Source organism: Anser anser (assembly GCF_964211835.1).
Source record: "Anser anser genome assembly, contig: HAP1_SCAFFOLD_131, whole genome shotgun sequence".
In the NCBI taxonomy this organism is placed as follows: domain Eukaryota; kingdom Metazoa; phylum Chordata; class Aves; order Anseriformes; family Anatidae; genus Anser; species Anser anser.
In genome coordinates, this window is record NW_028153758.1 from 60,648 (window position 1) to 86,168 (window position 25,521).

At 55.4% G+C, this 25,521-nt stretch overlaps 2 protein-coding genes across 6 annotated transcripts; both read right to left on the minus strand.

Annotated features, from left to right (window-relative positions):
* Positions 1-4: 4 nt before the first annotated feature.
* LOC310891541 (uncharacterized protein) lies at positions 5-25,414 on the minus strand. Of its 2 annotated transcripts, XM_083853807.1 has the most exons (13): positions 24,301-25,414; positions 23,830-23,904; positions 23,458-23,523; positions 22,949-23,020; positions 22,578-22,649; positions 20,268-20,369; positions 19,800-19,907; positions 19,067-19,168; positions 18,599-18,706; positions 6,179-6,280; positions 5,711-5,818; positions 1,356-1,510; positions 5-344 (listed from the first exon to the last, which is right to left on the minus strand). In XM_083853807.1, the coding sequence occupies exons 1-13, from the start codon at positions 24,407-24,409 to the stop codon at positions 9-11; spliced, it is 1,515 nt and encodes a 504-aa protein (XP_083709933.1). In that variant the 5' UTR covers positions 24,410-25,414; the 3' UTR covers positions 5-8. The 2 variants fall into 2 exon arrangements, with proteins under 2 accessions (XP_083709933.1, XP_083709934.1); XM_083853808.1 differs by lacking the exons at positions 5-344; positions 1,356-1,510; positions 5,711-5,818; positions 6,179-6,280; positions 18,599-18,706 and adding exons at positions 15,082-15,421; positions 16,434-16,588; positions 17,395-17,502.
* On the minus strand, positions 6,430-15,069 carry LOC310891546 (uncharacterized protein). 4 transcript variants are annotated; one of them, XM_083853816.1, is made up of 4 exons: positions 14,578-15,069; positions 10,193-10,413; positions 7,892-7,966; positions 6,430-7,585 (listed from the first exon to the last, which is right to left on the minus strand). In XM_083853816.1, the coding sequence occupies exons 1-4, from the start codon at positions 14,744-14,746 to the stop codon at positions 7,472-7,474; spliced, it is 579 nt and encodes a 192-aa protein (XP_083709942.1). In that variant the 5' UTR covers positions 14,747-15,069; the 3' UTR covers positions 6,430-7,471. The 4 variants fall into 4 exon arrangements, with proteins under 4 accessions (XP_083709942.1, XP_083709943.1, XP_083709944.1 ...); XM_083853817.1 differs by adding an exon at positions 9,495-9,609 and having other exon boundaries at positions 6,430-9,137; XM_083853818.1 differs by adding an exon at positions 9,473-9,609 and having other exon boundaries at positions 6,430-9,137.
* Positions 25,415-25,521: the final 107 nt, after the last annotated feature.

The window sequence follows — 25,521 nt, forward strand, 5'->3', positions numbered from 1 at the left end:
GTGCTGTATTATTCAATGTTTATTGAAAGTGTGGCCAAGGCTGCATCCCGGGGGGGCCTGCCCCAGCCCTTGGAAGAGGGTGGAGGGGGCCGTGGAGGTGATGTCTGTGCCCACGAGGACTGGGGGATACTGGGCCGGTCGCGTGCCTTCCATTGGTCTGCTGCCGTGCGTGGGGGCTGTGGAGGCCGGGCTGGTGGCAGGCGGGTCGGTCTTCCAGGCACTGATGGTGGCCGCTGGTGTCGGGCCTGGCTCTCAGGCGTACGACGGTGGTCAGGCTGCCTGTAGGGGCTCACGGAGCGGCTGCGGGTGTCAATGTCTGGGCTGCCTGGGCTGTGGCGAGGCGCCTGCGGAGACAGGAATTTGCTGAGGCCGTGCTGCGGTGCCAGGCGGGTGCGAGGCAGCAGAGTGCCGGCATCCGGCTGTGCTTGAGATGTGGGCAAACATGCTCTGTGCAGAAAACAGGGTGCCCTGTGCCCTCGGCTGGGACTCTGCTCCCCTCCACATCCTGCCCCAGCTTGTCTCCTCCCCAGCGGCTCGCCAGCCATCCTGACCTGCCTGCTCTGCACGTGCTGTCCCAGCAAGAAGACCTGGCCCCCGCAGAGACAGGGGTCCACAGCCGGGCTCTGCAGGGCCCGGTCACCACAGCCACCGACTGCCCTTTTTCAGAGCGCCTTGCAAGGACCAGTACTCAGCTCCCTGCCCAGCCCTGGCCCTGGCCCAACAAGGTGACGGCCTCGGCTCCCTGTTCGGTGAGGTGCTGCCCATCCGCTCTTTGGGATGTGTAATTAAACACACAAGCTCTGTGTGTGCTGAAGACACGCACGCTGGCAGCGCTCAGGTGCGGCTGTGACACACCGACTGCCCCTCTCCAAGGCAATGCCCGCAGCTGGCAGGGCTCATCCCCATGCTCCCAGTAGCTGGCACACCTTGGCTGAGGCGGACACCTGCAATTCAGGGCATCCCAGAACAGGGTGCCTTGTGCTGGGGGGGAACTGGCACTGCTGCGCTTCTCTCTCTGATGGCACCCTCTCTCAGCTCCTGCATTTCTCTTCCTGACCTCGCTTTGCCTACGGCTGTCCCTGGCTCTGCTCTTGCTGCGGAAGGGCCAAGCTTCGCTAAGACCAGCAACAGAAAAATGGGCTCCAGAACAGAATGCCCAGGAATTAGAGGCCACCTAAAGCACTGGACAGCAGAAATTTCAGAAGAGTCTGGTCAAAAACTAACTGCTCACTTCACAATACGCTAACGACAACTGCTTCCTGGCTGGCAGCAGCCATATAATAATGTTAACAAAGATACGGTAAAGAATTTGGGAGGGGGAGAGGAGGAGAGGGAGCGGGGGAACAACAACTCACTGGTTTTTCTGCCTCCAACGCCCCACAAGCACACAGCACGCAGCACGCAACTGTCCCAAGCAGGACGAGAACCAAGAATGCCACAGCGCCTCCTACGCAGTAACTTCGGAAATTCTGGGGCTTTGCGGTGTTTGCATTGTTCTCCCCATCCACGCCTGCAAGAACAATTGTGGACATTGCTGTGTCCTGCGCACTACTGGTAATCTCACAGGAGGTCTGGCATTGCCAGGAAGTGTTCTGTTTCATTTGGTTAGCATCTTTGAGCAAGTGAAAATCCTCAGGCCGCAATGCTTCCTGAGGTTCAGCAGAAGCTGGGGAATCTGCCAAAGGCACTGCAACTCAAGGCACTCTGGAGCCTCCCTTTTGCCTCTCAGCTTTGTTTTCCCTCCATCCTTTGTTTTCCCTGCCATAATGCTGAGGGCCCAGTGTCTCAGGTTTGCTCCCCCAGCTCTTTGGAGTTCTAAAAGGTCTTAGGTGCTTGCCCACCTTCGCTGCTCGAGGCACACTCGGAGCCTTAGGGACAAAACTGAACAAAATTCGGGAGCCCAGGAGTGCCAGTGAGGCAGTGCCCCATCTGCACTGAGTCAGGGCACCACTCTGGGCCTCAGCTCACAGGAGGGGTCCCATTTCCCATTGTCTGCTCAGTGGGCTTCTGACGGCCTCGTTCCCCCAAGAGCAAAGTTCCAAAATCCCTGGGAACTGGGTGCGCTGGGAGGTGACCCCTCTCTAACCACAGCCACAGAGTTTTGTGAGCGTCCCTCCGCTGCACTGCTGTCACAGCCCGGGGAAGACAGCCATCCTCAGGGAGCCACTCCTGTCTTCCTCTGCAACACTTGCTGCCTACTGACACTCTTGGGTTTGGCTGCTGACATGAGCTGCAAGAGCGGGCACCAGGGCAAGAACCTGCACACGCATGCTGGTTCTGGTTGGTGACAGCGGATGACCAAGAAACAGCCTTTACCGGGTGGGGCAGTTGACTTCATTGCCTCTGTTCTTTTGCCAGGGAGCGGCAGTGTGCGACCGCTTCCTTGCCAAAGCACCTCCTTCGGCACAGTCTCTCTAACCATCCCTTTAGAAAGAACACAGGACTGTGTGACTACAAGGAACTGCTCCTCCTTGAACCGTATTCTGGGCACAGTTGCAAGCACACACCAGTTGTTGCTGCTGGCTGGATACCAAAGTTTGCACGGAACAGCTCGGACCACTTATGGTAGTGCTGGGCTAGCAGCTGCCCCCGGGACACGGTGTGACCCACAAGCGGCAGTAGAGGCTCTCGGCCATCTCTGGCGCTCACCAGTGCCTGCTAGGTGTGAAATTGAGTGTCTCCGCTCTGATCCATCCCTTCCTGCTGTGCAGGTTACAGTGTGTCCACACATGGATTTAGAACCTCAGCTTCCCAAGTCTTACGGCGGACAGAGTGAAATATACCCACCAGGTGCTGCCTTCTCTAAGTCCTTTCTAATTTCCTCTATGATGTGAGAGTACCTCACGGAAAGTTTTCTTCCTTTAGCTTTATCCTTTGCTCTTAGAGGACCTGAACAGAAAGTAGGAAGTTAACTTTGGCACCAGTGCAATTTGGAGAAGCAGGGCTTAGTTTGTGAAGTCAGTGAAATGGCTACCCACTGCTGGGATACCAGCTGGGCTCCAGCGCAGGAAGCAGCCGAGGGTCTGGCAAAGCCCTCCCTGGGGACACTTCTGCAACCAAAGCCCCGTGAGAAGTTTCTGTCACATCAACACCTACATCAGTAGCTCTATGGCAGTGCCCTGTTTGCACTGGGTCAGGGCATCACTCTGGGCCTCAGCTCACAGGAGGGGTCCCGTTTCCCATCGTCTGCTCAATGGGCTTCTGACGGCCTCGTTCCCCCAAGAGCAAGGTTCCAAAATCCCTGGGAACTGGGTGCGCTGGGAGGTGACCCCTCTCTAGCCACAGCCACAGAGCTTTGCGAGCGTCTCTCCGCTGCACTGCTCTCACATGCTGTCACAGCCCGGGGAAGACAGCCATCCTCAGGGAGCCACTCCTGCCTTCCTCTGCAACACTTGCTGCCTACTGACACTCTTGGGTTTGGCTGCTGACATGAGCTGCAAGAGCGGGCACCAGGGCAAGAACCTGCACACGCATGCTGGTTCTGGTTGGTGACAGCGGATGACCAAGAAACAGCCTTTACCTGGTGGGGCAGTTGACTTCATTGCCTCTGTTCTTTTGCCAGGGAGTGGCAGCTTGCGACCGCTTCCTCGCCAAAGCACCTCCTTTGGCACAGTCTCTCTAACCAGCCCTTTAGAAAGAAAGCAGGACAGTGTGACTATAAGGAACTGCTCCTCCTTGAACCATATTCCGGGCACAGTTGCAAGCACACACCAGTTGCTGCTGGCTGGATACCAATGTTTGCACGGAACAGCTCGGACCACTTATGGTAGTGCTGGGCTAGCAGCTGCCCCCGGGACACGGCGTGACCCACAAGCGGCAGTAGAGGCTCTCGGCCATCTCTGGCGCTCACCAGTGCCTGCTAGGTGTGAAATTGAGTGTCTCCGCTCTGATCCATCCCTTCCTGCTGTGCAGGTTACGGTGTGTCCACACATGGATTTAGAACCTCAGCTTCCCAAGTCTTATGGCGGACAGAGTGAAATATACCCACCAGGTGCTGCCTTCTCTAACTCCTTTATGATATCCTCTACGATGTCAGAGGATGTTGGGGAAGATTTTCTTATTTCAGCATTGTCCTTCGCTGTTAGAGGACCTGAACAGAAAGTAGGAAGTTAACTTTGGCACCAGTGCAATTTGGAGAAGCAGGGCTTAGTTTGTGAAGTCAGTGAAATGGCTACCCACTGCTGGGATACCAGCTGGGCTCCAGCGCCGGAAGCAGCCGAGGATCTGGCAAAGCCCTCCCTGGGGACACTTCTGCAACCAAAGCCCCATGAGAAGTTTCTGTCCCAGCGCCATCTACATCAATAGCTCAGTAGGAGAGCATACCAGGGCTCGTGCCTTGACAGGGCACACACACACGTGCCGGTCTATACCCTCCCACCTGCAGAGATGCCTGGCTGACGTTTGGGCTTGAGCTGGCAGCTCTCAAAGGAAGTCAAAAGCCACAACTTACCCAGGCCATCTCCCAGAGCTTCAGTCCTGGAACCCATCTGGGAGCCTGGATCACCTTCGCCTTCGGTCCCATCTGTAAACACAAGTGGAGTCCCTCCTGTGAACTACGCCAACATACTCCTTCTGACCAGAGTGACAGAGAATGCGGTTCAAAGAGGGGACTGCTCCACGGCACTCGTCTCTCCCTGCCACTCCAGAGCATCTTGCAAACAGTTGCTGGGTGCCTGCAGTGGCACCGTGCTGGTACAAACTAAGCATGCGTGGAGCTGCCCGGAGAAGGGCCCTCCCCGTGCCCACCCCAGGTCTCAACTCAAGCGCAAGGTGCCTGCTGGCTCTGCAGCACCTAGATGCTCCTTCCTTCTGCTACCTCAGGGATCCTCCCGAGGCTCCAAACCATGATCCAGCTGAGAAGCTGGATATGGAGAAGCAACATCGTCATCTAAAATCAGGCAGAGATGAGAGAAGTTCCCATGGCATGCTGTGTTCTCCCTCTTCCCCAGCACCCTGCAGTGACTGAGGGGGCTGAGGCAATGTCACGGGACAAAGATGCAGGTGGAGATTTCCCAGCTAGCTGTAGCTAGGTTTAAGAGATGTTCAGGAGAACAGCAGTGATATTCAGAAGTGATGAGCACCTGTAATTTCAGGTTTAGTCCTTAACAAGTTAATGAGTTGACCTCAGAGTACAGCAGAGCGTTTAAGACCAGTGAAATTATTTCTTCCAAACCCTGTTAGCATTTTCCCTTTCTAGGACTTACATTTCTACCTCTAGTCTTAATAGCTGATCTTCCTCTTTGTATGGTAGTGCAATAAAAAGAAGTAAATTGCACACTGTTTGCATGACGTAGAGTAATCAATAAAAAACACCACGATCTGGTCAAATTGAGCTGAGCCTGTCCTTTAAAAACAGGAGAATATGCTACAGGAAAGAAGACATGTCTTTGTAACTGCTAAGCCACTCAATCTTGCTATCGTCACCAGCGAAAAGCCGTTCTTCCCGGCACAGCATGTGCAGAGCAGGCAGGTCGGGGTGAACCTGAAGACCTGGCCCCCGCAGGGACAGGGGTCCACATGCTGTCACAGCCCGGGGAAGACAGCCATCCGCAGGGAGCCACTCCTGCCTTCCTCTGCAACACTTGCTGCCTACTGACACTCTTGGGTTTGGCTGCTGACATGAGCTACAAGAGCGGGCACCAGGGCAAGAACCTGCACACGCATGCTGGTTCTGGTTGGTGACAGCGGATGACCAAGAAACAGCCTTTACCTGGTGGGGCAGTTGACTTCATTGCCTCTGTTCTTTTGCCAGGGAGTGGCAGCTTGCGACCGCTTCCTCGCCAAAGCACCTCCTTCGGCACAGTCTCTCTAACCAGCCCTTTAGAAAGAAAGCAGGACAGTGTGACTATAAGGAACTGCTCCTCCTTGAACCATATTCTGGGCACAGTTGCAAGCACACACCAGTTGCTGCTGGCTGGATACCAATGTTTGCACGGAACAGCTCGGACCACTTATGGTAGTGCTGGGCTAGCAGCTGCCCCCGGGACACGGCGTGACCCACAAGCGGCAGTAGAGGCTCTCGGCCATCTCTGGCGCTCACCAGTGCCTGCTAGGTGTGAAATTGAGTGTCTCCGCTCTGATCCATCCCTTCCTGCTGTGCAGGTTACGGTGTGTCCACACATGGATTTAGAACCTCAGCTTCCCAAGTCTTATGGCGGACAGAGTGAAATATACCCACCAGGTGCTGCCTTCTCTAACTCCTTTATGATATCCTCTACGATGTCAGAGGATGTTGGGGAAGATTTTCTTATTTCAGCATTGTCCTTCGCTGTTAGAGGACCTGAACAGAAAGTAGGAAGTTAACTTTGGCACCAGTGCAATTTGGAGAAGCAGGGCTTAGTTTGTGAAGTCAGTGAAATGGCTACCCACTGCTGGGATACCAGCTGGGCTCCAGCGCCGGAAGCAGCCGAGGATCTGGCAAAGCCCTCCCTGGGGACACTTCTGCAACCAAAGACCCGTGAGAAGTTTCTGTCCCAGCGCCATCTACATCAATAGCTCAGTAGGAGAGCATACCAGGGCTCGTGCCTTGACAGGGCACACACACGTGCCGGTCTATACCCTCCCACCTGCAGAGATGCCTGGCTGACGTTTGGGCTTTGAGCTGGCAGCTCTCAAAGGAAGTCAAAAGCCACAACTTACCCAGGCCATCTCCCAGAGCTTCAGTCCTGGAACCCATCTGGGAGCCTGGATCACCTTCGCCTTCGGTCCCATCTGTAAACACAAGCGGAGTCCCTCCTGTGAACTACGCCAACATACTCCTTCTGACCAGAGTGACAGAGAATGCGGTTCAAAGAGGGGACTGCTCCACGGCACTCGTCTCTCCCTGCCACTCCAGAGCATCTTGCAAACAGTTGCTGGGTGCCTGCAGTGGCACCGTGCTGGTACAAACTAAGCGTGCGTGGAGCTGCCCGGAGAAGGGCCCTCCCCGTGCCCACCCCAGGTCTCAACTCAAGCGCAAGGTGCCTGCTGGCTCTGCAGCACCTAGATGCTCCTGCCTTCCGCTGACTTACCTGGCAGATTAACCTGAGGCTCGTGGTCCACATCAGGCTGAGGTGTCGAGTAGCCAGAGCCTACGAGAACTGCTGCAATCAAGCACAGAAGAGAAACATTCCCCGTGCATGGTGTGATCTACCTCTTCCTTAGTGACCTGCAGCGACTGGAGGGGGCTCAGGCAAGGATGTGGGACCCAGACACGAGCCAGGATTTCCAAAGCCGCAAAGGGGCCTGCTGAGCTGGAGGCTCCCTCTTGGCCTCTTCCCAAATCCTCTCTCCAGGCTGTGCGCAACACCCCGCAGGGACCACGCTGCCAAAGATGTGGCCCCTCAGGTGTTTCTTACGGGAAGATCTCTGCTGGACACAAAGGAAGACCCCACTGCAGGGGGAGCGTGCAGACCCCGGGAAAAATGATCATCCATGTTTGTCATGGAGAAGCCCCCTGACCTGTGAGCAGCTGAACCCTTGCTGAGCTAGCTCAACAAACCCTTAACAAACAGCAAGGAAATGAACACGGACAACTTACCACCTGTGGGACCCATACTGGCAGGCTCAGGAGCAGGATTCCATGGAGGCACTTGACCAGTACTGCCTGTGGGCACAAGTGGGATCAGACACAGGTAAGGGGAGCTTCCATTGCCTCTTGGGGCCTGCCTCTTCCTCAGTGACCGGGAGGCACTGGCTGGGGCTCAGGTAATGACATGGCCCAAACAGGAAGAAAAGCCTGGGTTCTTCCCTCTCTGTGGAGAGGGGCAGGGGTGGCATCTCTCCAAGTGAAGAAATATTCAGGGCTCATTTGTGCAAGCCCCCTCAAGGCACAAACGCACTTGGAAGACCCTGAATAAACTATTACAGCCCATTAGCCATCTTCCTTCAAGGAAGCACACTCGCAACGTACCTCGGGGATCCTCCTGAGGCTCCAAACCATGATCCAGCTGAGAAGCTGGATATCGAGAGCCAACATCGTCATCATCTAAAATCAAGCAGAGATGAGAGACGTTGCCATGGCATGCTGTGCTCTCCCTCTTCCCCAGCACCCTGCAGTGACTGAGGGGGCTGAGGCAATGTCACGGGACAAAGATGCAGGTGGAAATTTCCCAAGAGGGGCCAGCGGCCTCAGCCCCACAGGGGCTCAGACCCGGGCTTCTCGGCCCCAGCGCCGCTCCCGGCCCCCCCGGCAGGAAACAACCCCGCAGCAGCCACGGCCCCACCGTGCCACCCTGCGGGGCTTCTGCCTCCTGCCTGCCCCCTGCCCGCGGTGCCCGCCCGGCCCTGCTGCCATCCCGTCCCCGTCCCCTCCATCCATACGCGTGCCGCGCAGCACCATGCCGCCCAGGGTTTGGTGTTGGCCCCGGCCCTGCCCACCCACCTGCTCCCGGTGGTCGCCATGGCGCAGCCTGGGCACCCCGGGCACACAGGGCCACCAGGAGGAGGAAGAGGACGCAGGCAGGGGCCGTGGCTCCCCACACTCGCACCATGCTTCCACCACCGCCGCTGCAGCTGCAGCTAGTGCTGCTGTCAGGACCGGTGCGGAGCAGTGCCTGTGGGCTGGCCCAGCGTCACAATGGGGTGTCGGGATGTCACGGCCCAGCACTGCATCACCGAGAGGTATTGTGACCTCGCAGCCCTCCCGGTGTCACGGAGCAGCGTTGGGACCTCATGGCCCTCGCAGCGTCACGGAGAGGTGTTGTGACCTCACGGCTTGGCACAGCGTCACAGCAGAGTTCCGAAGAAATTCTGCATTTCAGCTTACACTTCTTGCTCATAGGCTTTCAAGTAAAACTCGTGTTTTACCCGATTTCCAATGGTGATTTATCCGGCTACAGAATCTGTCTTTGAGACTAGGGAATGTTACCCAATGATTTCCTGAATTGCCAAGGTGATGGCATTCATGCTCTGCGGGTGGCAAGTCGCAGGCTGGCAGCCAGTTGAAGGAGCTGACACGGTGTCTGTGGGCTTTGAAGGGCACTCGCCTTTGCAAAGGGAGATGCTGTGAGAAGCGTGGCTGATCTTTGCTCTTTTTGTTGAACCTCTTCTTTCTTCTTCCCCGCCTCTGAATGCAGCCATTACTTCCACGGGGCTGACCAGTCTTTGAGGTGCACAATCACCGTCCCAGTTCCAGCACAGCTGTCCCACTACGTGCACTGCTGTCCCAGTACAAGCATCAGCATCCCAGTACCAGTGGAGATGCCCCACCAAATCTGTCCTAGTACCAGCAGCATGGCCCCAGTAAGAGCATCACCACCCGAGTACCAACATCACTGTCCCGCTTCCAGTACCACCTCCAGCACCCTGATTGCCCCCAGCTCCACTATTGGTATCTCCACAAGGTCCCAGCACCACTACCGGCATCTCTGTCCAGGACTGGTAGCAGCATCCCCAACTTGGTGCCAGCATGCCCAGCCCCAGCTTCCCCCGCCCATGCTGGTATTGGCAACTCCAGCCCCAGCAGCCCCAGCCCCAGCATCCCCCAACCCACCGCGAGCACCCCAGACAGGCACCTCCTGGGGACCCCTACAGACAGCCGGCCCATTGGCTCCCCATCACAGCTCCATGGTACCAGTGGCGGTACCACAGGGCCCGCTTCCACCACAGATGGGAGCAGCATTGGCACCCCTGCAAAAGAGAGGAGGTGGAAAACCAAGGAAACCCTACTAACCTGAAAGTACCCCAAACTACCCCCACCCCTGTCTCCAGGGCCTGCTTGCTGCCCCCATCCCTGGAGCGATGCTGATCCCATACCAGCCCGCTCACATCCCCACCATCCTCCACCTGCTGCCTAAGGCCAATGCCTGGTCTGGGGTGCCGGGCTCACAGTTCGTGTGGTGCCGCTCCCACCTGCGGTGCTGCCCCTACCCGCTGCTCCTCCGTGTCCCCCCAGCTGTGTCTGGGGTCAGCCCATGGTGATGGGGACACTGGTGCCCCACCGCCGCTGGAGCTGAGGCCTGGGGGCCATGCCGCACAGGGAGCCCCTGCACCCCACAGGCTCCTGCCTGCTGCAGGCCCCCATCCACCCCGGTCCCCCACCACCGCTTCTCCTGAATCCTCTGCTCCCGGGGCAGCTGCTCCCTGCTCCCTGGAACCTGACCAGGAGCAGGGGGCAGCCGCCACTCCCCTCAGAGGACAACGTGGTGCTCCCCAAAGATGAGGGGACACAAATCCCACCACCACCCCCCCAGACCACTCTGGCTCCACCAACCTGTGCTGAGGCGGCACCCGGTGGTGAGTCTGCGGCAGTGGCACAGCCACTGGTGGAAGTTTTACTGGCAGTTTTCTTCCTATCACCAAAGATTTTCAGCTCGACGTCTTTGTGGCCACCATAGCCAAGATGGCTGCCATTCGCCACTTCACGCAGGAGACATTCTCGGTTTACAAGCAGCAATCTAGAAGGGCACCTTTCCGAGTCAGCTCCCTTAGTACCTGGATCAAGAAGTTATCATCGAGGTGCTTTAGGAATTTCCTGGACCTGTTTGTGTCTGTTCCTTGTCCTTCCCTGCTAACATCTGGCAACCCAAAGTCACCCACCCACTTAGGGACAAGGGCAGCTGATCTGGAGACATTGCCTAATTCCTTATTGAACCATCCAGCCGTGTAGTCACCCGGGATGGGAGGCCTATCTCCAACTCCCACAACATCCATTTAATTGGTTTGTCCCTTAATCCTCACTCAGAGGCTCTCAACCGTGTCATTGCGCCAGCCCCCTGCCTCACCTGCCCTGCCTATCCCTCCTGATGAGCCTAGGACCGTCCCTCGCAGCACTCCAGTCACAGCCCTCTGCCCAACCAGTCGTGCTTATGCCAATGATGATGTAGTTCTGGGGCTGAGCCAAAGCTTGCCAGTACGTCTGGCTGAAGGCTCACCCTTTCAGATGCACGGTATTTACAATAAAGGGTTCTCATTCATGCATCCCGTCAAAATAAATAAATAAGTAAATACATAAAAAAGAAATGGGGGAAGAGAAAGAGAGAAAAAAGGATTTTACATGATCTTGGTATCAATCGTACTTTTGCTGCCCTTCGGCACTGTTAGGGGTTCCTCAGGCTCTCTCACAAGAGCAGGGCTGTCCCCCACTTCTGCTCTCTAATGAATTCAGTGCTGCAAAACCAAACCAGAACAGAGGTGTTGCTGAACTAACAAAAGCAGAAGATTGATCAATAGCTAAAGGGGTGAGCTTTGTGAAACCTCTCTGGCCCTGGCTGTTTCCTGCAGTTCCCCACCATCACGGAGATGGGCCAGAGCCCCCTCGACCTGCACGAGGGCTTGGGAGTGAGACAACAGGATCGTCCAGTTTCTCCTGTCCACTCATTTCTCCCTTACTCAGGGAATGCTTAAGAAAGAGGCGGAAGGGCTCTCAAAACCAGGAGCCCTCTGTGTTCAGCATTGCCATCATCTTCATACTTTGGGCGCTAGCACACGGAAAAAGAAGAAATTACAAAGCTCTCTCAGCTGAGTCACAGGAAGAGCCGCTCTCAGCAAGAGCGCTGCAGACTGAGGCCACAACATCAGCCAGAAAATGCTGAGCAAATGCAGCTTTCTCACAAGCCTCCTCTCTCCTCAGCGCCTGTGTCTGCTGGCTTTCACAAAGTGCCTGTCAAGACATTGCTGCAAGGAAAACATGCAGGCTGTTTCTCTGCTTCTTCTGTGACCTGGATTTGGAAGAACCACCACCATGGGACACTTCTCAAACAAGGCATCAGTATTGGCAGCCACCCTCACAGGGAAGAACCCTTTCCTAACGCCCAGCCTGAACCTGCCCTGTCCCAGCTCCGTGCTGTTCCCTCGCGTCCCCAGAGAGAAGAGATCAGCGCCTGCCCCTCCACTCCCCTCCTCAGGAAGCTGAGGGCCGCCATGAGGCCTCCCCTCAGTCGCCTCTTCTCTCGGCTGAACAAACCAAGAGACTTCAGCTGCTCCTCACACCTCTTGCCCACCAGACCTTTCACCATCTTCAGCAACCTCCTCTGGACACTCTCCAATAATTTTATGCCCTTCAGGACACAAAACTTGTACTTTCAGCTTCAGTCCTTAAAGAGTTAATGAGTTTCCCTCGAAGTGCAACGGAGCGTTTAAGACCAGTCAGAAGATTTCTTCCAAACTCTTTTAGCATTTTCCCTTTCTAGGATTTACATCTCTAGTCTTAATAGCTGATCTTCCTTCTTTCCAAATTATAACTATAACCTTTTAAAGGATTTACTTCTGCCTTTTTGTATGACAGAATTTGTTTGGACAGTTTGACACTTGCTGAACTATCATGGAATCACTTAGGTTGGAGAAGATCTCTGAGATTGAAGATTTGAATGGATTTGATTGAAGATTTGAAGGATGTACCCCTTGAAAGGTATGACTGGGAACTTTTTACTGATGGTAGTAGTTTTGTGAAGAATGGAGCACGATATGCAGGGTATGCAGTAACAACCCTGAAGACAGTAATTGAAGCCAAACCTTTACCACCTGGAACATCAGCACAGCGAGCAGAACTGTTAGCCCTAACTCGAGCACTGGAACTGAGTAAAGGAAAGATGGGAAATATTTGGACAGATTCAAAGTATGCCTTTGGAGTGGTCCACGTTCATGGAGTATTATGGAAAGAAAGAGGGCTGTTGTCCTCACAAGGGGCCAATATAAGATATCACGAGGAGGTGTTAAGTCTGATAAATGCGGTACAAAAACCAAAACAAGTGGCTATCATGCACTGCAAAGCCCATCAAGGACGAACCTCGAAGATATCAGAAGGGAATCGGTTGGCAGATCAAGCAGCTCGACAAATTGCTCGGAAGGTGCGGAATGTGATGGCTTTGGTACCACTCAAGGCAGGCCCCACTCGTCTTAATCTTCCCAAGGAAGCAAGATATTCGCCAGAGGATGAGAAATTAGCAGATCTCCTAAAGGCCCGAAAGAACTCTGATGGATGGTATGTAACCGCTACGGGCCAGGTAGTAATACCCCCCTTGGTGATGCGAGAAATACTTCAGATAAGACGTAATGAGTGTCACTGGGGTGCAGAGGCAATGGTAACATTTTTAAAACGTAGCATTATCTCTACACATATGTTAACAGTGGCAAAATCAGTAACGTCAAAGTGTGAGATTTGTTTGAAAAATAATCCAGTAGCAAGAAAACATGCTGAAATGGGAAGAGTGAGAGTAGGGATAGAACCAGGAGATTACTGGCAAGTTGATTTTGTAGAGTTACCTAGGACTAGGGGATATAGGTATTTGTTAGTAGGGGTTGACACCCTGTTTAGTGTTACTAATGTCAACGAAGGAAACTACCGGTGCATAGTAACACATGAAAATAGCACAGATTATGGGATAAGAGAAATATTGGTATATCCAAAATTGGATAAAGGGATATTGGTAGCCCACCAAAAAGGATCTAGAAGAAAAAGGGAGGACCAGGTACCATGGACACAAGTGGTACAGATCCCACACGGGCAATCATCAGAGAATTTACTGGTAGGATTGATTAAAGATTTTGCCATAATGAAAGGAACTGATAGAATTAAAATTCAGTTGGGCATTAGAATCTCTATTTGCACAGGTAGCTGCTTATCGAAATAGAGAAACGATTTATAAACTTACAGGACAAGTAAGGCTTTAGAGATTTTAATATCCAACTACAAGCTACAACTAAAATGGTGCTACAAAATCGATTGGCATTAGATACGCTGTTATTAACGGAACATGGAGTATGTGGATTTCTAAAAGATCGTATTGATCATTGCTGCATCCACATTCCAAATGTGACTATTGATATAGAACATGACATAGAACAACTGGCTCGAGTGGAACAAGATGCAGAACAGGAAGAGAAAGATATGACAACAAGCTGGTTGGATAAAATTCTTAGCGGATGGAATATTAGTAATTGGGTTAATGGACACAAGTGGTACAGATCCCACACGGGCAATCATCAGAGAATTTACTGGTAGGTAAAGGTAAAAAGTTCAACTCTGATGAAGACATCTTACTTCATCCCGACGACCACCCGGACGACCACCAGAGAGTGATATGCAAGCGCAGAAGGACTGATTAGATAATTAGCATACAAAGCGGGGCTAGGCGGAGCTAGGAAATGAATATGCATAGATGTGTTGTAAAACTTAATGCATATGTAATATTTTAGGAGATAAAAGAGAACTGAGTGAACAAATCGGACGAAGTTAGATTTGGGCAGGCATGCCCCTAACTTCCAGCGCCTAATAAAAGCACCTTCATATAATCACTTTGTGGCTTATGTGTCTTCGTGAATGCTAACAAGATGATCAGGTCCAACCGTTAACCGTGCACCGGTTAACCGTTAACTGAGAGCCTTCTCTCCTTCGGCTTCTGGCCCCAGACAAATCTGAGGGAGGAAGAAGCTGAGGCCTGTACATGGCAAAGGACAGAAGGTGAGGCTTGGCTGTCCCCGAGAAGACAGAGCTTCAGCCCTGTGCCCTCCAACCCTGGGCCCATCCACGGGGAGACAACTCATCCTCACCCCCAGAGGGGACTCCGGAGCTCGACCCGAGCTTTCTGCTCCTCCAAGGAGCCACATGGGAGGAGACGGCCACCCTCAAGTGAGATTTTGCAAATGAGGATCTCTTACCTTTGGTGGTGGCAGCACCTCGGGTCTCCCCTCTGGTTCCAGTTGCTTGTGCCAGCGTGTGGCAATCCCAGCCCTGACTCCAAAGAGTTAGGAATTTTTTCTTGTACTCCTTGAGGAGAGCTGAGCCGTAGGAGCGTTGGCATGGGGTGCCCTGGCCAAAATCGGCCATCCGTGCAGGGTCAGGACCTGAGGAGGGCTGGCTGTGGGGAGCCTGGCCTCGGCCCAGGATCAGGAAGGGCCCGGGCTTGTGTGTGGCTGCGGCACTGCCAGTTTGAGCAGGGGGTTCTCGGGTGAGCGCTGTGCAGGGTCGCTGCCGCGCTCACAGCCCTTCTGTCTGCTCCTGCTGTGCTGCTCCCCAGCTCCCTTCCCCTGCGTTCCCTGCATGGTGGGCACAGTCTGGCTGACCCCCAGCACCGAGGACCCTCAGGGTTACTTGTCAATCAGTCACAAAGTCCTGCTGTGGGTTCCTGGGTGTCGCTGTACATAAGACCCGGACTGCTGTGCTGTATTATTCAATGTTTATTGAAAGTGTGGCCAAGGCTGCATCCCGGGGGGGCCTGCCCCAGCCCTTGGAAGAGGGTGGAGGGGGCCGTGGAGGTGATGTCTGTGCCCACGAGGACTGGGGGATACTGGGCCGGTCGCGTGCCTTCCATTGGTCTGCTGCCGTGCGTGGGGGCTGTGGAGGCCGGGCTGGTGGCAGGCGGGTCGGTCTTCCAGGCACTGATGGTGGCCGCTGGTGTCGGGCCTGGCTCTCAGGCGTACGACGGTGGTCAGGCTGCCTGTAGGGGCTCACGGAGCGGCTGCGGGTGTCAATGTCTGGGCTGCCTGGGCTGTGGCGAGGCGCCTGCGGAGACAGGAATTTGCTGAGGCCGTGCTGCGGTGCCAGGCGGGTGCGAGGCAGCAGGGTGCAGGCACCCGGCTGTGCGTGAGCTGTGGGCACACAGTGCTCTGTGCAGAAAACAGGGTGCCCTGTGCCCTCGGCTGGGACTCTGCTCCCCTCCACATCCTGCCCCAGCTTGTCTCCTCCCCAGCGGCTCGCCAGCCATCCTGACCTGCCTGCTCTGCACGTGCTGTCCCAGCAAGAAGACCTGGCCCCCGCAGAGACAGGGGTCCACAGCCGGGCTCTGCAGGGCCCGGTCACCACAGCCACCGACTGCCCTTTTTCAGAGCGCCTTGCAAGGACCAGTACTCAGCTCCCTGCCCAGCCCTGGCCCTGGCCCAACAAGGTGACGGCCTCGGCTCCCTGTTCGGTGAGGTGCTGCCCATCCGCTCTTTGGGATGTGTAATTAAACACACAAGCTCTGTGTGTGCTGAAGACACGCACGCTGGCAGCGCTCAGGTGCGGCTGTGACACACCGACTGCCCCTCTCCAAGGCAATGCCCGCAGCTGGCAGGGCTCATCCCCATGCTCCCAGTAGCTGGCACACCTTGGCTGAGGCGGACACCTGCAATTCAGGGCATCCCAGAACAGGGTGCCTTGTGCTGGGGGGGAACTGGCACTGCTGCGCTTCTCTCTCCGATGGCACCCTCTCTCAGCTCCTGCATTTCTCTTCCTGACCTCGCTTTGCCTACGGCTGTCCCTGGCTCTGCTCTTGCTGCGGAAGGGCCAAGCTTCGCTAAGACCAGCAACAGAAAAATGGGCTCCAGAACAGAATGCCCAGGAATTAGAGGCCACCTAAAGCACTGGACAGCAGAAATTTCAGAAGAGTCTGGTCAAAAACTAACTGCTCACTTCACAATACGCTAACGACAACTGCTTCCTGGCTGGCAGCAGCCATATAATAATGTTAACAAAGATACGGTAAAGAATTTGGGAGGGGGAGAGGAGGAGAGGGAGCGGGGGAACAACAACTCACTGGTTTTTCTGCCTCCAACGCCCCACAAGCACACAGCACGCAGCACGCAACTGTCCCAAGCAGGACGAGAACCAAGAATGCCACAGCGCCTCCTACGCAGTAACTTCGGAAATTCTGGGGCTTTGCGGTGTTTGCATTGTTCTCCCCATCCACGCCTGCAAGAACAATTGTGGACATTGCTGTGTCCTGCGCACTACTGGTAATCTCACAGGAGGTCTGGCATTGCCAGGAAGTGTTCTGTTTCATTTGGTTAGCATCTTTGAGCAAGTGAAAATCCTCAGGCCGCAATGCTTCCTGAGGTTCAGCAGAAGCTGGGGAATCTGCCAAAGGCACTGCAACTCAAGGCACTCTGGAGCCTCCCTTTTGCCTCTCAGCTTTGTTTTCCCTCCATCCTTTGTTTTCCCTGCCATAATGCTGAGGGCCCAGTGTCTCAGGTTTGCTCCCCCAGCTCTTTGGAGTTCTAAAAGGTCTTAGGTGCTTGCCCACCTTCGCTGCTCGAGGCACACTCGGAGCCTTAGGGACAAAACTGAACAAAATTCGGGAGCCCAGGAGTGCCAGTGAGGCAGTGCCCCATCTGCACTGAGTCAGGGCACCACTCTGGGCCTCAGCTCACAGGAGGGGTCCCATTTCCCATTGTCTGCTCAGTGGGCTTCTGACGGCCTCGTTCCCCCAAGAGCAAAGTTCCAAAATCCCTGGGAACTGGGTGCGCTGGGAGGTGACCCCTCTCTAACCACAGCCACAGAGCTTTGTGAGCGTCCCTCCGCTGCACTGCTGTCACAGCCCGGGGAAGACAGCCATCCTCAGGGAGCCACTCCTGTCTTCCTCTGCAACACTTGCTGCCTACTGACACTCTTGGGTTTGGCTGCTGACATGAGCTGCAAGAGCGGGCACCAGGGCAAGAACCTGCACACGCATGCTGGTTCTGGTTGGTGACAGCGGATGACCAAGAAACAGCCTTTACCGGGTGGGGCAGTTGACTTCATTGCCTCTGTTCTTTTGCCAGGGAGCGGCAGTGTGCGACCGCTTCCTTGCCAAAGCACCTCCTTCGGCACAGTCTCTCTAACCATCCCTTTAGAAAGAACACAGGACTGTGTGACTACAAGGAACTGCTCCTCCTTGAACCGTATTCTGGGCACAGTTGCAAGCACACACCAGTTGTTGCTGCTGGCTGGATACCAAAGTTTGCACGGAACAGCTCGGACCACTTATGGTAGTGCTGGGCTAGCAGCTGCCCCCGGGACACGGTGTGACCCACAAGCGGCAGTAGAGGCTCTCGGCCATCTCTGGCGCTCACCAGTGCCTGCTAGGTGTGAAATTGAGTGTCTCCGCTCTGATCCATCCCTTCCTGCTGTGCAGGTTACAGTGTGTCCACACATGGATTTAGAACCTCAGCTTCCCAAGTCTTACGGCGGACAGAGTGAAATATACCCACCAGGTGCTGCCTTCTCTAAGTCCTTTCTAATTTCCTCTATGATGTGAGAGTACCTCACGGAAAGTTTTCTTCCTTTAGCTTTATCCTTTGCTCTTAGAGGACCTGAACAGAAAGTAGGAAGTTAACTTTGGCACCAGTGCAATTTGGAGAAGCAGGGCTTAGTTTGTGAAGTCAGTGAAATGGCTACCCACTGCTGGGATACCAGCTGGGCTCCAGCGCAGGAAGCAGCCGAGGGTCTGGCAAAGCCCTCCCTGGGGACACTTCTGCAACCAAAGACCCGTGAGAAGTTTCTGTCACATCAACACCTACATCAGTAGCTCTATGGCAGTGCCCTGTTTGCACTGGGTCAGGGCATCACTCTGGGCCTCAGCTCACAGGAGGGGTCCCGTTTCCCATCGTCTGCTCAATGGGCTTCTGACGGCCTCGTTCCCCCAAGAGCAAGGTTCCAAAATCCCTGGGAACTGGGTGCGCTGGGAGGTGACCCCTCTCTAACCACAGCCACAGAGCTTTGTGAGCGTCTCTCCGCTGCACTGCTCTCACATGCTGTCACAGCCCGGGGAAGACAGCCATCCTCAGGGAGCCACTCCTGCCTTCCTCTGCAACACTTGCTGCCTACTGACACTCTTGGGTTTGGCTGCTGACATGAGCTGCAAGAGCGGGTACCAGGGCAAGAACCTGCACACGCATGCTGGTTCTGGTTGGTGACAGCGGATGACCAAGAAACAGCCTTTACCTGGTGGGGCAGTTGCCTGTGTTGCCCCTGTAATTTTGCCAGGGAGTGGCAGCTTGCGACCGCTTCCTCGCCAAAGCACCTCCTTCGGCACAGTCTCTCTAACCAGCCCTTTAGAAAGAAAGCAGGACAGTGTGACTACAAGGAACTGCTCCTCCTTGAACCATATTCTGGGCACAGCTGCAAGCACACACCAGTTGCTGCTGGCTGGATACCAATGTTTGCACGGAACAGCTCGGACCACTTATGGTAGTGCTGGGCTAGCAGCTGCCCCTGGGACACGGCGTGACCCACAAGCGGCAGCAGAGGCTCTCGGCCTTCTCTGGCGCTCACCAGTGCCTGCCAGGTGTGAAATTGAGTGTCTCCGCTCTGATCCATCCCTTCCTGCTGTGCAGGTTACAGTGTGTCCATACATGGATTTAGAACCTCAGCTTCCCAAGTCTTATGGCGGACAGAGTGAAATATACCCACCAGGTGCTGCCTTCTCGAAGTACTTTCTGATTTTCCCTGTGATGTGAGAGGACCTCAGGGAAGGTTTTACTCTTTCAGCTTTATCTTTTGCTCTTAGAGGACCTGAAGAGAAAGTAGGAAGTTAACTTTGGCACCAGTGCAATTTGGAGGACCAGGGCTTAGTTTGTGAAGTCAGTGAAATGACTTCCCACCCCTGGGATACCAGCTGGGCTCCAGCGCAGGAAGCAGCCGAGGGTCTGGCAAAGCCCTCCCTGGGGACACTTCTGCAACCAAAGCCCCGTGAGAAGTTTCTGTCACATCGACACCTACATCAGTAGCTCTATGGCAGTGCCCTGTTTGCACTGGGTCAGGGCATCACTCTGGGCCTCAGCTCACAGGAGGGGTCCCGTTTCCCATCGTCTGCTCAATGGGCTTCTGACGGCCTCGTTCCCCCAAGAGCAAGGTTCCAAAATCCCTGGGAACTGGGTGCGCTGGGAGGTGACCCCTCTCTAACCACAGCCACAGAGCTTTGTGAGCGTCTCTCCGCTGCACTGCTCTCACATGCTGTCACAGCCCGGGGAAGACAGCCACCCTCAGGGAGCCACTCCTGCCTTCCTCTGCAACACTTGCTGCCTACTGACACTCTTGGGTTTGGCTGCTGACATGAGCTGCAAGAGCGGGTACCAGGGCAAGAACCTGCACACGCATGCTGGTTCTGGTTGGTGACAGCGGATGACCAAGAAACAGCCTTTACCTGGTGGGGCAGTTGACTTCACTGGCTCTGTTCTTTTGCCAGGGAGTGGCAGCTTGCGACCGCTTCCTCGCCAAAGCACCTCCTTCGGCACAGTCTCTCTAACCAGCTCTTTAGAAAGAAAGCAGGACAGTGTGACTACAAGGAACTGCTCCTCCTTGAACCATATTCTGGGCACAGCTGCAAGCACACACCTGTTGCTGCTGGCTGGATACCAATGTTTGCACGGAACAGCTCGGACCACTTATGGTAGTGCTGGGCTAGCAGCTGCCCCTGGGACACGGCGTGACCCACAAGCGGCAGCAGAGGCTCTCGGCCTTCTCTGGCGCTCACCAGTGCCTGCCAGGTGTGAAATTGAGTGTCTCCGCTCTGATCCATCCCTTCCTGCTGTGCAGGTTACGGTGTGTCCACACATGGATTTAGAACCTCAGCTTCCCAAGTCTTATGGCGGACAGAGTGAAATATACCCACCAGGTGCTGCCTCCTCTAACTCCTTTATGAGATCCTCTATGATGTCAGGGGATGTTGGGGAAGATTTTCTTATTTCAGCATTGTCCTTTGCTCTTAGAGGACCTGAACAGAAAGTAGGAAGTTAACTTTGGCACCAGTGCAATTTGGAGAAGCAGGGCTTCGTTTGTGAAGTCAGTGAAATGACTTCCCACCCCTGGGATACCAGCTGGGCTCCAGCGCAGGAAGCAGCCGAGGATCTGGCAAAGCCCTCCCTGGGGACACTTCTGCAACCAAAGCCCCGTGAGAAGTTTCTGTCACATCGACACCTACATCAGTAGCTCTATGGCAGTGCCCTGTTTGCACTGGGTCAGGGCATCACTCTGGGCCTCAGCTCACAGGAGGGGTCCCGTTTCCCATCGTCTGCTCAATGGGCTTCTCATGGCCTCGTTCCCCCAAGAGCAAGGTTCCAAAATCCCTGGGAACTGGGTGCGCTGGGAGGTGACCCCTCTCTAGCCACAGCCACAGAGCTTTGTGAGCGTCTCTCCGCTGCACTGCTCTCACATGCTGTCACAGCCCGGGGAAGACAGCCATCCTCAGGGAGCCACTCCTGCCTTCCTCTGCAACACTTGCTGCCTACTGACACTCTTGGGTTTGGCTGCTGACATGAGCTGCAAGAGCGGGTACCAGGGCAAGAACCTGCACACGCATGCTGGTTCTGGTTGGTGACAGCGGATGACCAAGAAACAGCCTTTACCTGGTGGGGCAGTTGACTTCACTGGCTCTGTTCTTTTGCCAGGGAGCGGCAGTGTGCGACCGCTTCCTCGCCAAAGCACCTTCTTCGGCACAGTCTCTCTAACCAGCCCTTTAGAAAGAAAGCAGGACAGTGTGACCCTAAGGAACCGCTCCTCCTTTCGAGGACGGTATCTTTGAAAGGTAGTGCTTCTCAAAAGACATCCCTAAAGTTTAGAAGCTACGGCCTGGGCTTCTGGGGGAGGTACTCACTACTCCAAACAACATGTCATTCACAAAGAAAAATCTAAGTGTTCGACTCCTGGCAGTCTACCAGCACAGACAGCAAAATCTGGCCTGCTGCGAGACCAGGAGATTGCAGGAGATCTTCTTGTTCACATCGCACATAGTGCATTTTTGGCACACTGCAAGATGTTGCTCAATTTGTGCCTTCAAAGAGGACAGAAAAAAGCTGCATCCAGTTCAGAGGCAGGAACAGCCCTTCTGAGAAGCATGTCCATCCCATCATGCTGACTCCATCCCATGGGAAGGGCAAGAGTCACACACATCAGGCTGAGCCGCAAGCTCTTGAACCATGTTGTGGGCACAGTCGTGGGCATCAGGGAAGAGCCCACAGTCCCCAAACAAGAGGAGAAGCACAGCCAAGTCATTTGAAACCCAACTAGAATTGGACAGCTAAATCAGCTGAAACTGAGGTAAGCGCCAAGGGTGCTTTTCCCCTGCAGTGACATGTGTCTCCCGGCAAATGAGACAGCAAGGACTGCTTGGGCTGTGCCTCCTGCCTTGAACTCGCCCAGCTGCAAGCAGCGCTGTGCGGGAGCTGAACACAAGTTCAGCAGAAGCCCTTTGCTGCTGGCTGGATACCAATGTTTGCACGGAACAGCTCGGACCACTTATGGTAGTGCTGGGCTAGCAGCTGCCCCTGGGACACGGCGTGACCCACAAGCGGCAGCAGAGGCTCTCGGCCTTCTCTGGCGCTCACCAGTGCCTGCCAGGTGTGAAATTGAGTGTCTCCGCTCTGATCCATCCCTTCCTGCTGTGCAGGTTACGGTGTGTCCACACATGGATTTAGAACCTCAGCTTCCCAAGTCTTATGGCGGACAGAGTGAAATATACCCACCACGTGCTGCCTCGTCTAACTCCTTTATGAGATCCTCTATGATGTCAGGGGATGTTGGGGAAGATTTTCTTATTTCAGCATTGTCCTTTGCTCTTAGAGGACCTGAACAGAAAGTAGGAAGTTAACTTTGGCACCAGTGCAATTTGGAGAAGCAGGGCTTCGTTTGTGAAGTCAGTGAAATGACTACCCACCCCTGGGATACCAGCTGGGCTCCAGCGCAGGAAGCAGCCGAGGGTCTGGCAAAGCCCTCCCTGGGGACACTTCTGCAACCAAAGCCCCGTGAGAAGTTTCTGTCCCAGCGCCATCTACATCAATAGCTCAGTAGGAGAGCATACCAGGGCTCGTGCCTTGACAGGGCACACACACGTGCCGGTCTATACCCTCCCACCTGCAGAGATGCCTGGCTGACGTTTGGGCTTTGAGCTGGCAGCTCTCAAAGGAAGTCAAAAGCCACAACTTACCCAGGCCATCTCCCAGAGCTTCAGTCCTGGAACCCATCTGGGAGCCTGGATCACCTTCGCCTTCGGTCCCATCTGTAAACACAAGTGGAGTCCCTCCTGTGAACTACGCCAACATACTCCTTCTGACCAGAGTGACAGAGAATGCGGTTCAAAGAGGGGACTGCTCCACGGCACTCGTCTCTCCCTGCCACTCCAGAGCATCTTGCAAACAGTTGCTGGGTGCCTGCAGTGGCACCGTGCTGGTACAAACTAAGCGTGCGTGGAGCTGCCCGGAGAAGGGCCCTCCCCGTGCCCACCCCAGGTCTCAACTCAAGCGCAAGGTGCCTGCTGGCTCTGCAGCACCTAGATGCTCCTGCCTTCCGCTGACTTACCTGGCAGATTAACCTGAGGCTCGTGGTCCACATCAGGCTGAGGTGTCGAGTAGCCAGAGCCTACGAGAACTGCTGCAATCAAGCACAGAAGAGAAACATTCCCCGTGCATGGTGTGATCTACCTCTTCCTTAGTGACCTGCAGCGACTGGAGGGGGCTCAGGCAAGGATGTGGGACCCAGACACGAGCCAGGATTTCCAAAGCCGCAAAGGGGCCTGCTGAGCTGGAGGCTCCCTCTTGGCCTCTTCCCAAATCCTCTCTCCAGGCTGTGCGCAACACCCCGCAGGGACCACGCCGCCAAAGATGTGGCCCCTCAGGTGTTTCTTACGGGAAGATCTCTGCTGGACACAAAGGAAGACCCCACTGCAGGGGGAGCGTGCAGACCCCGGGAAAAATGATCATCCATGTTTGTCATGGAGAAGCCCCCTGGCCAGTGAGCAGCTGAACCCTTGCTGAGCTAGCTCAACAAACCCTTAACAAACAGCAAGGAAATGAACACGGACAACTTACCACCTGTGGGACCCATACTGGCAGGCTCAGGAGCAGGATTCCATGGAGGCACTTGACCAGTACTGCCTGTGGGCACAAGTGGGATCAGACACAGGTAAGGGGAGCTTCCATTGCCTCTTGGGGCCTGCCTCTTCCTCAGTGACCGGGAGGCACTGGCTGGGGCTCAGGTAATGACATGGCCCAAACAGGAAGAAAAGCCTGGGTTCTTCCCTCTCTGTGGAGAGGGGCAGGGGTGGCATCTCTCCAAGTGAAGAAATATTCAGGGCTCATTTGTGCAAGCCCCCTCACGGCACAAACGCGCTTGGAAGACCCCGAATAAACTATTACAGCCCATTAGCCATCTTCCTTCAAGGAAGCACACTCGCAACGTACCTCGGGGATCCTCCTGAGGCTCCAAACCATGATCCAGCTGAGAAGCTGGATATGGAGAAGCAACACCGTCATCATCTAAAATCAAGCAGAGATGAGAGACGTTGCCATGGCATGCTGTGCTCTCCCTCTTCCCCAGCACCCTGCAGTGACTGAGGGGGCTGAGGCAATGTCACGGGACAAAGATGCAGGTGGAAATTTCCCAAGAGGGGCCAGCGGCCTCAGCCCCACAGGGGCTCAGACCCGGGCTTCTCGGCCCCAGCGCCGCTCCCGGCCCCCCCGGCAGGAAACAACCCCGCAGCAGCCACGGCCCCACCGTGCCACCCTGCGGGGCTTCTGCCTCCTGCCTGCCCCCTGCCCGCGGTGCCCGCCCGGCCCTGCTGCCATCCCGTCCCCGTCCCCTCCATCCATACGCGTGCCGCGCAGCACCATGCCGCCCAGGGTTTGGTGTTGGCCCCGGCCCTGCCCACCCACCTGCTCCCGGTGGTCGCCATGGCGCAGCCTGGGCACCCCGGGCACACAGGGCCACCAGCAGGAGGAAGAGGACGCAGGCAGGGGCCGTGGCTCCCCACACTCGCACCATGCTTCCACCACCGCCGCTGCAGCTGCAGCTACTGCTGCTGTCAGGACCGGTGCGGAGCAGTGCCTGTGGGCTGGCCCAGCGTCACAATGGGGTGTCGGGATGTCACGGCCCAGCACTGCATCACCGAGAGGTATTGTGACCTCGCAGCCCTCCCGGTGTCACGGAGCAGCGTTGGGACCTCATGGCCCGGCAGCACGCTCCCTCCCCTCTATCGATTCTTTCTCATCCACTGCTGGCTGCCGGGGGCTGAGGGCATGGCAGAAAGAGGCTGGAGGGGAAGGAAGGCTGCGAGGTGGAGATAAGGCCGCGGAGGACAGGAGAGAGCGGTTCCGCTATCCTCATATCTCACAGCCTCATACTGCCCCAAAGTCGCTCTGTATCCCATCGGCAGGGTCGCCATCTCCTTCCTGCCCCCATATCCCTCCCCAGCAGCCTGCCGTATCCCCAAAGCCCCCTGTCCTTAGTGCCATCCATAGCCAGATTTCCCAGCGCGCCCCCATCAGCTCAGGTTCCCGTATTGATCACGCAGCTTCCCCACATCCCTGCATTCCCCTCATATCCAGTGCTGGTGGCATGCCATATCCCATAGCCCCGCACATGCCCCAAATATCCACCACTCACTCCTTAACGTCCCACCCCAATATCCCCCCAGTTCCCTGTACGCCACCCCCAGGGGCTCAAATGCCACCTCCACATTTTCACACGTTCCCAGTCTCTGCATTTCCAGCATCCTCCTGTTGCAGCCCCACAGCTCCCACGTATATGGGCTATGGGACATTCCCCTCCAAAAGCCCAAACACCAGAGCCCCCAGCCACCCACCCCACCTGCAGCGGCTCTCCCACCCCTCCCTGGATGCCCTAACATCCCTAACACACCGGGACAACCAGGCGAGGTGACAGCGGTGGCCATCCAGTTAATGACCCGCACAAGGGCTTGTTCTGATTTGGGGGCTCTCCTTCCACCTTTTTTCTTCTCCTTCACCTCTCCAACCTGCTCTTCCCACCGTCGTGCCCTCCTCGATGCTCCTGGCATCCCTTTTCTTCCCCATCCCTCTCTCACTCTGTCTCAGCCTCTGTCCATGCTTTCATTTTTCACTCACACTGTTTGTCTC

Bases quoted from the DNA above. Each gene is read 5' to 3' on its own strand.
- LOC310891546 (XM_083853816.1), bottom strand. From the start codon at position 14,746: ATGGCCGATTTTGGCCAGGGCACCCCATGCCAACGCTCCTACGGCTCA. The intron at 10,414-14,577 runs GTAAGAGATCCT...TTCTTGATCCAG, and splicing joins AGGTGCTGCCACCACCAAAG to GTACTAAGGGAGCTGACTCG. The intron at 7,586-7,891 runs GTACGTTGCGAG...TTGTGCCCACAG, and splicing joins GCCTCAGGAGGATCCCCGAG to GCAGTACTGGTCAAGTGCCT.
- LOC310891541 (XM_083853807.1), bottom strand. From the start codon at position 24,409: ATGGTGCGAGTGTGGGGAGCCACGGCCCCTGCCTGCGTCCTCTTCCTC. The intron at 23,524-23,829 runs GTACGTTGCGAG...TTGTGCCCACAG, and splicing joins GCCTCAGGAGGATCCCCGAG to GCAGTACTGGTCAAGTGCCT. The intron at 5,819-6,178 runs GTGGGTATATTT...TTCTTTCTAAAG, and splicing joins GTTAGAGAAGGCAGCACCTG to GGCTGGTTAGAGAGACTGTG.